Source organism: Argentina anserina, chromosome 1 (assembly GCF_933775445.1).
Source record: "Argentina anserina chromosome 1, drPotAnse1.1, whole genome shotgun sequence".
NCBI classification, from domain to species: domain Eukaryota; kingdom Viridiplantae; phylum Streptophyta; class Magnoliopsida; order Rosales; family Rosaceae; genus Argentina; species Argentina anserina.
The window spans coordinates 14851787-14866965 of NC_065872.1; the positions used below are offsets into that span (position 1 = coordinate 14851787).

General features: G+C 37.7%; 1 protein-coding gene across 1 annotated transcript; it reads left to right on the top strand.

The window, feature by feature from the left end:
* Positions 1-13336: 13336 nt before the first annotated feature.
* Positions 13337-14761, top strand: LOC126792166 (U-box domain-containing protein 28). Its single transcript, XM_050518649.1, has one exon. It carries the CDS (start codon positions 13391-13393, stop codon positions 14669-14671), a length of 1281 nt encoding a protein of 426 aa, XP_050374606.1. The 5' UTR covers positions 13337-13390; the 3' UTR covers positions 14672-14761.
* The last annotated feature ends 418 nt before the right edge of the window (positions 14762-15179 follow it).

Sequence of the window (15179 nt, forward strand, 5' to 3'; positions counted from 1 at the left end):
TTTTGTAGATCCATCTGGCTCCAACTACCTTGTGGCCTTTTGGAAATTGAACAATGCTCCAAGTATTATTTTCATGGAGTGCTCGAAGTTCATCTTGCATAGCCTTTCTCCACACTGGTGACTGATTGACCTCTTCAAATGATCTAAGCTCAGTGGTGTCACACAACTTGTTAAGAAAAACTGAATGGTGAGCTGACACATTGTTTAGAGTAGCAATATTACCAAGAGTATGTAGAGAAGTGGGAGTTTCAAAACCAAATCTCACATTTGGTTTCCTAGTTCGACTAGGATACCTTCTTTCTGGTGGATCTGCCACATTGTTCTCGACGTCAGGCTCAGTGACTGCAACTGGATCAGGTTCAACATCTTCAGGTTGATTAACTACAACATCCTCGATGACCTCATCAACATCATGAACAGCTGAAGAGGGTTGATTAATGCAGTGATCATCATTTGGAGCTACAATGTGAGGGACATGAACCTCACTAGGTATAATTGGCTGAGGAGCTGCAGATTCAAATAGCTCCCCCTTAAAATCATTATCTTTAGCATGAAAGAATGGTTGTGTTTCATCAAATCTCACATCTCTGGAGACAAACAACTTCCTTGATTGAGAATCATAACACTTGTATCCCTTCTGTGATGAGGAGTAGCCAAGAAAAACACACTTGATGGCTCTTGGATCTAGCTTGTCTTGATTCTTGGCATGAGTGTGAACATAACACAACAACCAAAGACTTTGAGATGACCAATGTTTATTTTTCTTCCTTTGAGAACCTCAAATGGTGATTGGAAGTTAAGAACTCGACTAGGAAGTCGATTAATGAGATATGCAGCTGTGTGAATTGCTTGAGACCAGTATTTCTTAGAAACATGAGCATGAAGCATAAGAGCTCTAGTCTTCTCTAACAAATCTCGATTTTTTTCTTTCTGAGAGACCATTTTGTTGAGGTGTACCTACACAACTTGTTTGATGGAGAATGCCTTGTGAATTTAAGTAATTTTGCATGACTTTGGATGTGTATTCAGTCCCATTGTCGGATCTTAATATGCAAATATTTGAAGAAAAATGAGTTTTGACCAGATTATGAAAGTCTTGGAAAGATTGAAACACTTCACTCTTTGATTTTAGGAGATACAAAAACGTAGTTCTTGTAAAATCATCGATAAAAGTTACATAAAATCGATAGCCATCAAAAGACTCTACCCTTGCAGGTCCCCAAACATCCATGTGAACTAACTCAAAAGCTCGAGATGTTTTTGAACTAGAACTAGGAAAAGGCAATCTGGTAGATTTGAACTTATGACAAGTCTCACATTCATGAGTGATTTTATAAGAATTAGGAAACAGAAATGACATGACATTTGATGAAGGGTGAGCTAATCTCATGTGCCACAGATTTGGAAGAGGAATGAGGCTTGTATCTGCAGCAAGACTTTGATGAAAACTTGAAGAAGCTGAAATGTAGTAAAGACTATTTAGGAAAAACCCTTCACCAATCTTCTGTTTTGAAATACGATCCTGAAACACAACACTATTAGTTGAGAAAAAAACATGACAATCAAGAGTATGAGTGATTTTTCCAACTGAGAGTAGTTTGAATGGGAATGAGGGAACAATCATGACATGAGTACTTATGATTAGAGAAAAGCTTAAGTCTACCATTTCCTAAGATTGGAACTTTCTTTCCATTTGCAACTGACACATGTGAGGGAGATTTGAAAGTGTGAAAATCTTCTAAATGGGATGCATCATTAGACATATGATCTGATGTGCCAGAATCCACAATCCAAAAGTCATTATTCTTGCAAAAATCTAAGGCAATGGAAATTGCACAAATGATACCTAGAATCTCCTCTTGCCCTGCAATATTTGAATCAGTAAAATAGCCTGCAAACTTGCCAAGCATGGCAGTAGCCCCCTCACTGTTACAGTTGCCTTGTCTCTGTTGAATAAAAGCTGCAAACTCATTGATGAGATTGATGGGATTTGCAGTGAAATTGTTGAGATCTTGTGAGTTAGAAGAGCTGCAACTTGCTTGATTAGCCTTAGGAGTATAGACAGGTCTAAACTGTCCCCTCGAGCTTTCATGAAACTTGTTCTTCAACTCAGGATGAAGAATCCATCAAGTTTCCTTCACATGACCTACTCCAGTCCTTCCAATCTTTTCACAGTGTGTGCATTTCATATCTGGGCGTCTGCCTCGATATGGTCTGTTGTTGCTAGCAAAAACTCTAGCATCAGCAGCCCTCTCCTCTCTTTCAACAACAACAACTTCAGCATTTTTCATCACCTTCCTTCTTGTCTCTTCTCTTTGAATGGTGGTTCTCACATTGAGAAGAGTAGGCAGCTCTGGTGACATGAGAAGATGACTCTTGATATCCTCATATTCAGCTCCAAGGCTAGCAAGAAGCTCAAATATTTTATCTTCCTCTTGTCTCTTCAAAAGTATAGCTCTCTCAGTGGTAAAGGGCATGTAGATCTCGAGCTCATTCTATTTTGCAGTTAATTTGCCAAGATGTTCAGTGAAGGTTAGATTACCTTGTCGAAGATTAGCCAGCTCCCTCTTGATTTGGAACACTCTAGCACTATTGTTTAGATCTCCATACATGCCCTTGATTGCATTCCACATGTCAAGAGCACTTTCTGAGTATTGGAAGATTGATTGCAGCCTTGGTTCCATGGAGTTGATGATCCATGACCTGACCAGTTGATCTTGAGAAAGCCAAGCATCATACTCAACATCGGAAGTAATGGGCTTCTTTGCTTCCTCGTTAATGTAATTTGTCCTCTGCATTCCTCCTATAGCCAAAGTCATGGCATTGGCCCATTGAATGTAATTGAACTCATTGAGCAAGGTGGAGGTGAGACGAGATGATGTGTTGGAGTCAATGACATCTTTGGAATCAGATGAAGAGTTTCATGCAAGCTTATCCCCTCCGGCCATGATGAAATGATAATGAAGATGAAATGAAAATCAGAAACAAAAGCAGATCCTATGAGGATCACTGCTCTGATACCATGAAGAAGGTAACACAAGGAAATAGTTTGAATATGAATGATGTATTGAACTGCTAGTTTTTACAACTGAATTATGTTTGTAGCTACAATGGAAACAACTATATATAGACTAACAAAGCAAACAACACTAAAAAGAAACTATACTAAGCAAGAACTAGCTAAGAAAAGATAGCACTAACAATAGCACTAAGAAAAGAAGTTGTTGCACTAAGTAAGCACTAAGAAAAGATAGCACTAACAATAGCACTAAGAAAAGAAGTTGTTGCACTAAGTAAGCACTAAGAAAAGATAGCACTAACAATAACACTAACAATAACACTAACAATAGCACTAAATAGACAGCACTAACTATATAATTGCATTTTCAGGGAAGTTGAGAAATAAATCTTTTGAATATGCCGCCGGTCATTCATGCCATATGATTTTTCTCCGACAAATAAAGAGAAACAATTGAAATTCAAAAGAAGTGTGATTTTGTATTTCACCTTTTTGTGTGAAAATTGTTAAAGAGAAAATGATTTCTCTACGAACGTAAAAAGTTTTTGGAGAAATTGAGTTTACTGAGGGCTGATGTATGCTTTCGGTGAACAGATCATCCATCATTTTGGTTTCTTCTTTCTTCAACATCCAATGATTCCCCAAACCTATAACTTTTCTTCACTTTCTTAAGACGAAAAATGACATGAGAATAGCTCATAGTTCTGCCCTTTTTAACTTCTTGGATGCATTATGCTGATGGGTTGTCAATAATGTCCACTTAATAGTGAAGTCCCAATGAAACCACAATAGCAGTAACATACACTAAAATCATAAACTAAACACCAAGATTGGTTTGAATAAGAAGTGAAATTCAGTGACCTCAGGATAGGAATAAGAATATCAACCTCATTTTCTTGAAGTTTTGATTAAGAAGCTGCACAAGTGGGTATCACTTTTGAAGAACTAGTTGGAATGGAGATCTTCGATCATATATTATTGGATATACGGAGGAGCACAATACACGATTGAACATGATCACCTTATTTTCAAAGATCAAATTGTAGCTTCGGTCACTTGGCCGAGATCGTATACATTTAAAATCTTATGGTTAATCACGAATTAATCTTGATCAATCACTAATTCATTATATATGAAAGCGCCAAGAGATGTCTCTCATCAGCATCTCTTGTGAAGGGGTCATTTTCAATGAAGACCATCTTGTTGATGACTTGTTGATGACATTTTTGATTCACTCACTTTTCGATCTCATATTCATATATCGACTGTTTAGTTTTTAGATATATATAAGTAGATCATCCATACAAAATTTCATCAAAATTGACAATCATTAAGATATTTTTAAATATGATTTACTCATTATAAACTTGAAAAGTTCATGTTAGACAATTTTGATTTGTTCATTCATTTGATTTACTTTGATACTTTGATGATCATTAAATTGGCTGAAAATTTGTATATTTAATATACTTTTACATACCTAAAATGTAAATAGTTGAGATGAAAAATATGGCCGAAAAATAGGACTAATTAATAATTAATTATGAAGTCTTCAACTAGTACTCAACAAAATGATCTTCATTATAAAATCTCTTATTCTCCTCTTGTGAATACTATCCAATTATTTTTTGTCCACTCGAGTAGCATCACAATTTTTTTTCCTCAATCCATTCATTTCATTACGTCATTTGTGAGTCTTCTTGTCCGTGTCCATAAGTCTAAATACCACTAAAAAAAAATTCGTTAACTGCAACACAATCAAAATTACATAAATTTTAATGTACAATGATACATTTTATAATGTGTACAAACAGCTTATAAAGTGTGATCCGAAATATACTCATACAACAACTTCCAAATTCCCTCCCGCTTTTGGAAGCACTTTTTTACATATATGAACTTCTTTATTTGAAAAACAAAAGAAATCCATATTAATGTTGTAGGAGAATTACTCTACGTGATCTCCTGCAAAAATCCATACATGAGGGTTGTGTGACAGGTATGTGTCCGTCATAAGTACTTCAAGATTGAGGTTGTGGGTATGTCCTGATGATGATGGTGTAGCATAACCAAGCTCTCACCGAAACTTTTTGTAACAAAAAAAATACTCTACGTAATCTTACAGTGTATTTTGTTCTAATTAGTATAGGTTAGTCTAGATAAGAACTGATGTATAATCCCTTATTCTACGGGATACTCAATGTAATGTCTATATAAAAGTCTCTTTATCAATGAATAAAGATTATGCTTCTTCCTATTTTGATGCGTACTACATTCTTCTCTAACACGTTATCAGCAGAAGAACCTTAGTTTCTGGAGAAAAATTCCTTCTGCCATGAAAATAATTCAGCAGAAGAGGACGGAAAAATTCCTACTGCCATGAAACAATTCAGCAAAAGATGACTGAACAAAATTGTTCTGCTAATTTTTTTTTTGCAGAAAATACAAAAAACCCCAAAAATTGGTTTGTCCTAGGGCACCTAGAAATTTGATATGGGCACCCTTCCTCTTCTTCGATCTCGTAGATCGGCGATGATCCTCGTTGACGATCGTTGGTTCCGGCGTTCGTCCCCAGATCCCCGTCGTCGATCCCAATTGCGCCGGCAACGAAAAGACTAACAAGACCAAAGACCGTCGACGATGACGCTACGACTCTGCTCAGACCCAGAGTACGATGTCTCCCTCAGCCCTCTTCCAGCGACAACAAGCAGCCAAAGCAACGACGCCTTGAAACCTCGACGTTCGTCGAGCCCCCCTCTGTGCTACACCGCTGCAGCGACCGATGACTCGGTTCTTTGGGTCCAACCCGGCGACTAGGTTTGATAGGTTTTCTTACCTCTCCTGGTAAAACGGTAAATCTGTGGCATGGTAACTTTGCCTCCAGGTTAAAAGTATTTTTATCCTATGGGTAAAACTGTAAAACTATATTACTTCAATAATTTTATTTTATTTTACTGATTTTTCTATAGGGTTTATGTGAACTAACCATGTATTTTTATTTTCCGTGTCATTAATCGACGATACAAAATGTAATGGTGAGAGTCACTTCGCCGCATATTCGTGTAAATGTGGAATCAAGCATGATCGTGGAATTAAGTAAGAGCAACATATATGTTGTTTATTTGGCAAACAAACAAATATGTTTTAATTAACGTTATTGCTTTCATTCAATTTAAATTCTTCTAAATTTTGTCTTTCATCGGGGACTTTCAACCTCTATTTCCTTTTCAACCCGATTCTTTCACTTCTCGGGTGGTATACATGGATATGATTCCTCTGATACCGAGTTTTAGGAGCAGCTGAGGGAGTGCTGATGTTACCATCCGTAGATGTTGTGTGTAGCTATAATTTGAAGAAAAAAATGGAACAAACATCGGTTTGCGACGGAAATTGTCGCTTATACTATTGGTTTGTGACGGAAATTGTCATAATTTATTGAATTGAGTTACCATACTTTGAGACTTGACCTACAATTTAGTACTTGGAAGTTGTATCCTATATTGATAGATAATGAATATTCCTCTTGTTGATTGCAACATGCGCCTGAAATTTGGCATTTTCATGTTGAATGTATTTATGCACCTGGTCCGGATCAATTTACTCTGGCACAACATCGTTTCATTGAAAAACAGAAACAATGTGATCAAAATATACAAGATTTAGATATGAGAAGTTCTTGAAACAAGACACTCATTATATGGAAGAACATAAGAATATCTTCTCACTATTACGGATTTCAAAGCAAATATACTTTGCGGTTATAAAATGAAAAGAATGAAGCATAAAGCTTCGGTTAATAGTCTGAATGACTACATATTTATTCCCAAGTTTTTGTGACTAATGTTACTTAGTCGATGTATTTTTAATTGGTTCATGGTTAAAATATCAATCCAATTGTTGGCATTATTCTCAAATTCTCATGTAGTTTAAGTAAATGAACATACAAGAATGTTTTGATGCAAATATGGTTTGATACGTGAAATCTATATAATATGCAATGTATCACCATGTGCACTCTATATTCCACCGGTTCAACATAGGGTGACGTTTTTCACAAAGTTCAAATTGAACTAACGCTCGTAAAGATTAGGGGGACTGACAAGCTATAACAGGTTTGCATTGCATGGCCTTGACCTTGGTTGAGAAGTTTCATCTGCGGCTCAATTTTACCCCTAATGACATCAAGAAATTGGCCGAGCTCTTGTCTCGGCCCCTAGTCATCCCGCAACCCCCCCCCCCCCGCACGGCCCTCCGCATGATCCCCGCACGGCCTCCGCAGCCCCCCACATGGCCTCCCCACGAAGTCCTAGCATTTTTTGCACTATTTATTTGACACCGACAACCTTTTTTGGTATGTTTAGGCAACATCGACCCTTGTATTTAGATATATGGTGTATATGCTGATATTAGCATGTCAAAATTACTTGGGAATAATGTTTAAGGGTCCAAAACCCTTAAGTAATGTTAGGCGGCCATTCGGGACTACATTATGGCACTTGCTGAGCTTTATATTGTGATGTTTATATGTTTTGACCTAAGACTACTTGTCTCTACATTCTTGGTTATGAATGTGTTAAAGAGACGTTGAGTCATAGCTAATAAAAAACTATTAATGGATTTAGATTTTAATCCATTGTGAGTACAATGACTAGATCATCACATAGAATAACAAGCGGTTTAAATGCCTTATGACATTATGATTCAAGTCACATGCTTTTGCATCAAGAGAGCAATTGAACCTATAAAATGGTTTTTTATCATAGTAGTTGTCTACGTTGATGAATTAACAACGGAACTATAAAATTGGTGAGACGATAAGCTACTTGAAGGAAATACATATGCCAACATGTGAATGAGTTTTATGTATCGCTTCTAATGACAGAGTGCATCTCAAGAGTTGAAATAGTGTGAATTATATTTTTTCACAATACTATGATTTAGAATAATAAATCGATGACTCGTATAAGCTATTCTTTTGAGCAAAGAAGTTATACGGATCAATAAAATTCTTCCAAAGTAATGGAAATGTAATCTATGCGTTAAAAAGTGCACAAGTCCCCTCTATAATCTTTCATTGACTATGCTCAATCTCGAAGCCTATTCTATTGCAAAGTTTAGGAGTGGCACTCTCCTATGCTAAAGAGAATGAAATATAAGATGAAAACCTAAATTGGCTTATCATGATTCACTTTGAGAAAAATATATATTGTGATGATATACATATCATGGTTAAACTTAAACCATAACACTTAGATGTTATGGAACACCCAAAACAATGACAAAAATTTGAAAAAAGCCGAAAATTTCAAGATTTATATATTGCGGACTTGTCATTGTGGGGATCAGTTAACCTACAAAGGTGGGCTATTGGGGTGCTAATTGCGGCAGCTGATTTCTAACATCCAATGTTACCTACTCACAAAATTTGAGGACATTTAGAGACCTGAAACATAGTGAACCGCTCGACACAAGTGGTCACTGACCTCCGGTGAGTATTCCGGATGGTTCTGTGCTTTTCCGACAGGTTCCGGAAGTGAGGCCAGTGGCATTGAATTACTAACACCCATGTTTACTTACTCTTAAAATTTGGTAGCATTTGGGGTTCAAAAAGTCAATGAATCGTTCAAGGAAGTGTAAAACAAAGGTTCAGTGTTGGTTGTTGATGGAAACATACTTCCAATGATAAACCAACGATTCGAACCATAAGCTACAATTTGTAGTGTGTCTTGTTTTACGGTATCCATATATACCATCATCATTGAAGTTATGATTGTAACAGTTACCATGTTAGTGTTTCAAACCTAACGATATGCATGGTTATTAACAGATTATGTTAACGATTTATCGTCCACATAGTTTATGTGCTCAATTGCGTCTCCACAAGCTCATAATGATGAGTTATTTGATGTTGAATGCTGTCTTTGACTAAGACATGAGCTTCTACCTATGTCAGCTTATATAACAACTTTAACAAGCGATCTCGTTTAGTCACTTTTGATGATTCAATCTCCCCGTCGTTAGGGGGAGAGAATAACAAGTTTGTTCAAATTAAATGATTTGGTTTTATTGTGGTTTGTCACACTGAGCCTCATCATGTTTCTAATAAATCCCATAAATTGAAGTGGCGAGATCGGATATACATGCTGCAACTATGCTAGTAAGGATTGATGTCCGACAAATGGACATGTAGTCACTCTTTGTTGGTGACGTGGTGACTCCACAAATCTGGTAGATTGTGTCATTAGGCCATGACTCTCACGAAAGTGTAAAGAGACCACTTGGTTCGATAATACTTGCTGAATGCGAGTTATGATACAACTTGATTTATGATCAATGATGTAACATCTCGTACCTGAAAATGTCTTTCATTAAATTATTTGTCACATCCCGAACCAAATCCTACTTTTGAATTAACTTCTACCCAAGTGACAGGTGTTACTATAGTGCGAATTTGTTTAGCGACTTAGAAGACTATAAATCGAGCAGTTAGTAAGCTCAAAAGTTGACTTTTAAATCCATGTGGTATTAGTGAAAACTTCCTTGATGAAAGTTGTAGAGTTCGTCGATACAAGTTCATAGACATGTGATATGCCCAAATTAGAGTTTGTATGAAAAAGTTATGAATAAAAAAGGGTATTTGGGCATTTTTAGAATTAGTATAAATAGGTGGATTAAATGAAAAAGAAGAAAGAAGAAAAATCATAACTCCTTCGGGGTACTGTTCATCATATCTTCCCTCTCTCATTTTCGCACAACTCTGACTACCCACTGTATTTTCGCGAGTTTTCCATCATCCGACCTCCGTTCGGGGTGATTTTAGTGCTGTTGGAACAGTTTTTCCATCCTCTATCAATATACTATAGTGATTTGAAACAAATCGTGGTGGTTGAACCCATAAAACCCAAAAGCCCTTGCTGTAACATTTTGGAGAAGTGACGAAAACTCCCTCATCCGGCAACCAATTAAGGTGATTCTTCTTGAGTTTTGAAGCTTGTAGGATGTATATCAAACCTCCAAAACAATTTTAGCCATTTCAAAACACATAAGGAAAATCGAAGATTTCAATTTCTAAAGTTTGTGAATAGTGCTGATTTATGTTCTTCGTAAATTAGACTGTTTAGGCTTTGATTTGGACTTTGTTGTGAACTAGAAAATTGTTATAAATGTTATTTATATTGTGGTGGTATAATTTGGTGGTCATTGGTGGTGGTCGAAATATGGGCGGCCGAACGCCACTTCTGACGGCGCGTCAGGCGGCTACCGTTGTGCCGAGGTAGTTGTGGAAGGTGATTTACGTTCAGTGATGGTTGAGGGAGGTTTGGGAATATTTGTGGAATTTTTGGAGGAATTTTTTAGGTGATCTACAAATTAAATGGTTAAGTTGATGAGTTCTTGATATTTGATTAAGCAACTCTCAATATTTTGATTCTAGAATATTATGGGGATTGTGTGGAGGTTATTGGTGATGTTAGAAGGTTTTTGGCTGGGGCTAAGAACTATTTAGGCGAGTGAGGACGTTGTTTATCTATCTTCGTCATTTATTTAGAGTTCTAGAAATAATTTCTAAATATATCTTTTGCACAGGCTTAGATGATATTCAATTTGAGGAGAGTTTGGATCAACGACCAACATAGCCATATCAAGTGAGTTGGACTTTATATTTAAAGAAGTGCATGCAATTATTTATTTGATTTCAATTTCTTGATTTAACTATTTCATTTTCATGAGATTTATTATGCTTAAAGTAAAGTTATTTATCTTTCTAAAGCAGTTAAGTTTTCCCATACTTTAATGAGTTTCTTATTATTCAATCTATTATTTATGGAATTTTATTAAGTTCTTCCGTACATGAATTGTTTATATTTTATTAAGAATATTTTATGGATATTGAGTTTCATAAATTTTTGTTTTATTTAAGTTATTATTTGGGAATGAGAATTATATTTAATATTATATTGGTTATTTACTTCGTCTCCACCAAGTCCTAGCAACTCGGCATCCCATTGGAGTCAACGAGACATAGAGAAGCCCTATCAACTCGATTATTCCATTGAAATCAACAAGGTATATGCAACATATATGTTTAGAGAAAAGAAAGATATATTTTTTCAATTACCTTACGAGTACCCAATCAAAGCAGCACAACAATACATTGATTCAGATTCTCCGGTTATGTGCACGTATACCGTCACACTTGGTTTGTGTATCGGTGGACGCACAAGTGCTTGACTAGTTACCCCGCTTTGCCTTATGCACACAGTTGTACGACCAGCTATCCCACACCCCTCTCTGCTTATGTTGAGTACAAACTTAACATAAGTGCACGACCAGTAGTCCGCCACGTCCTGCCTAATTTTGACTTAGTCAATTTAGGTGCATGACCAATTTTAGCTTTGGGTACAAGTTAGGTAAAGCCTTCAGTTTATCAAATTATTCAAATATCCAGTTTTTCTAAGAAGTACCGTATATGTTCCAAGCCATGTTTTTCCCAGTGAGAGTTTATATTTATAATTTTCGCTATGAGCCTTCTAAATATTACAATTCTTGAAGACTTGAAGTTTTTAATATGTATTATAAATCAGTGAATTATTTTCTCCAGTACAGTTTCAAAAATAATCGTGCAAAACAGTTTGTGAAAGAGAAATGATTTTAAGAAACCAAATTTATGAGAAGCAGTTTTACTATTAAATTATTTTTGTCATCGATCTCACTGAGTTTATCTCACGTTTTTCTCGGGGCTCTTTGGTTTTCTATTTTGTCTAGGTTAGCAATATTCGATCTTCATACTTCTCCATATTTAAGTACGATATGCGTATGCATGTACTTGTTGTAATATATTTGAGTCGACATCTCATTCAGTTTAAACTCGTAAAGCCAAGATGATGATTGAGTGTGCCCACATATGTCATTGATTGATCACAACACATTATGACATCAAATCCGATATCCCAACACAAAAGACAATTTAATGAAGCGATGTCAGAATCTGCCCAGATTCGTAGGTCAACTTCCACGGGATCTATATGGCAGCTCACTTGTTGGAAAATGGTGAGTTTGGTATCATTAGAAAGCTCCAAACGAACTAGGTTGTGAACTTTATATCACTGGAAAGCCACGGGTGTCTACTTTCCAAAATCTTTTACGGTTCATCCATAACTATTATTTCGAAGAAGTTATGACTGTTTAAGTGCGTGAATGTTATACCACGCGTGAATCTGTTTTTTATTGCAAATTCTTGTTTTGAGTTGTTATGCAATTCTCTTTCTTTTGATCCATGTACAGATAAGTGTACATGTTTGATTTAAGAATGTTTGGCGAAATTTGATATTCAAATCATTGATCCATTGCTACTTTTGAAGAATGTGAAGAGCGTTCATATACACTATCTATCTAAACTCCGAGATTGAGTTACCGATCAGGGGGAGTCTATTCCACATGTTATTTTCAACTGTAATTGATGTGTTGTGCTCTTTATCCCTTCGACCAAGCTTTTTATTTTACTTAAGAGTTTTTTGTTTTGTTTGACAATGTTTTTACCAAGGCAACAATATTGCACCATGACCCATTATGATCGTGATACAAATGAGAGTGTTGTAGGAGAATTACTCTCTGAATCTACCGATGTATCTTGTCGTAATCAGTATATGTTAGTTTAGATAAAGAATGATATATAATTCTTTATTATACGTAATACTCAATGTAACGCCTATATAAAAGTCTTTTTATCAATATAAAAATAATATTTCTCCCTATTCTAATACATATTACGTTCTTATGTAACAATTAGAAATTTGTAAGTATGACATAAGAAAAAAATGGAAATTTCAGAAGTATGAAGATCGAATATTGCTAGTGGAGGGTGGTATTAAAGCAAAAAAAGGAAAGCAAGGGAATAAGTGAGAGGTAAAGTTCTACTCGTTCAACCGTACGTCGATTATGTAACGCCGTTATACCCTTCCGTCAACTCCCCGGCCAGTTCTCATTGCCCAATGTCCCACTTACGTCTCCCCACCCCCACGTTCCCTTCATTTCACGCGCTGTCGAAATGGCCTCCTCCCAAATCCCACCCCTTAATCTCAAAGCCCCTCAAATCCAACGGTCATGGTCTCATAACTAAAATATAAAACTTGCACACTGGAAAACAGCTTCGCATTTGACCGAAGACTACAGCCGCACGAATATTATTTTTAATTATTAAAAATCAAAATGATAGAAAAACGTAAAATAGCTTACGTCACCGTACCTTTGACTGGTTTACTTTTATTTTCTGTGTCTTCTTTAAACCCACAGCTCTCTTGTCTTCCCCAATCTCTCTGATTCCTCTCTCTCTCTACTTTATCTCTCTACAATTTTTGCTCAGAAGCCAGAAAAATGGGGAGGGACGATCTCTACATCACAGTGCCGAGCTTCTTCCGGTGCCCGATCTCACTCGACGTCATGAAGTCTCCGGTCAGCCTCTGCACCGGCGTGACTTACGACCGCGCCAGCATTCAGCGGTGGCTCGACGACGGCAACAACACTTGCCCCGCCACCATGCAAGTCCTTCCCTCTAAAGACTTCGTCCCCAACCGCACGCTCCACCGCCTTATTCAGATCTGGTCTGACTCGGTCCATCTCCGGCGGGCGGGATTGGAGAGTGACAACACTGGCAACTCGACCGCGGCGGCGAAGGAGAAGGTGGTGGAGCTGATCCAGCAGATGGACCGGCGCAGCTCGTCGGTGGAATCGCTGGCGAAGATTGTGCGGTTCGCGGAGAAGTCGGAGGAGAACCGGAAGTTTCTAATGAAAAGCGGCGGGTTATTGCCGCTGCTTTTGGAGGCGCTCGGCAGCGGTAATGCCGGCGACGGCGGTAACAGCATTCGCATTCTCGAGCAAATTGTTAGGATTATTCATCTGTTGATCGACGAAATTCAAGAGAGTGATGATATGATGAGACTGATGTTGAGGAAGAGTAGCGCCGGCGGTGGAGATTGCTTGTGTTCTCTGCTCGTTGTTCTGCAACAGGGAAGCTCGGAGTCTCGGATCGCCTCGGCTAGAGTTCTGGAATCAATCGCCGTGAGCGCAGAGTCCAAGCTTCTGATTGCCGAGCGGGAAGGAGTGTTGCCGGAATTGCTGAAATTAACGAGTCCGGAAAAAGACTCCAGCTTAATCGAAGCTGGATTGTCTTGCTTGATCGCTGTCTCGGTGCCGAAACTCGTCAAGGTGAAGCTGGTGCATCTCGGAGCCGTCAAGTCATTGTCCAAATTATTGTCCGACTCAAACTCCACGACGTCGACGATCGAGAAGGTTCTGAAGCTGCTCGAAATGGTTTCTTCGGTGAAGGAAGGAAGGGCTAAGATTTGCGAGGCGAAGGAGGAAGGAGGCGACTGCTGCGTGTCTGCGATCGTGCAGAGACTGCTGAAGGTGTCGAGCTCGGCGACGGAGCACGCGGTGACGATTCTGTGGAGCGTGTGTTACTTGTTCAAGGAGCGATCGGCGCAGGAGGCGGTGATGAAGGCCAATGGGTTGACGAAGATTCTGCTATTAATGCAGAGCAATTGCTCGCCGTGTGTCCGGCAAATGTCCGCCGATTTGCTTAAGAATTTCCGGGTGAATTCCAAGTCCGCCATTATGTGTTATGATACCAAGACTACTCATATTATGCCCTTTTGAAATCAGAAACCCAACTGAGAAAGATTGTAAATGACACCAAAATTTTGTTAGAGTACAAAAATTACCAATGAGAAATTGAAATTCATTTCATTCGATCTTCCTAGTTTGATTGTTTCGATGAGCGAATGCAATTATCGTCTTAGCAAATGTGATCTTGTATTCGATGTGTGATGACTCTTAACGACAATAGTGATTAGTGATTAGTGAAGAGGGCACTATAGAACAGAAGATGAGTAGTGTGATGTTAAAGGTAGAGTGGGTAATGGATTAATGGGCGATTCCACTTTGGAGGGTGTTGCTGCATTGCAATGATCCTTAAGTATTTCGGGTAGTTCAAATCAATGAAACCATTTGCAATCAACACCCAACCACACTGAGACATCATTGTGGTTGCAGCAAATGTATGTAAAATGACCCATCATTTGTCATTTGTATTCTTTTGTCTAAGGATTAAGCTTGAAACTGGAGAGAAAAAAAATTTGATTGGTTCCTCAATCATTCAATGGAA

Bases quoted from the DNA above. Each gene is read 5' to 3' on its own strand.
- LOC126792166 (XM_050518649.1), top strand. From the start codon at position 13,391: ATGGGGAGGGACGATCTCTACATCACAGTGCCGAGCTTCTTCCGGTGC.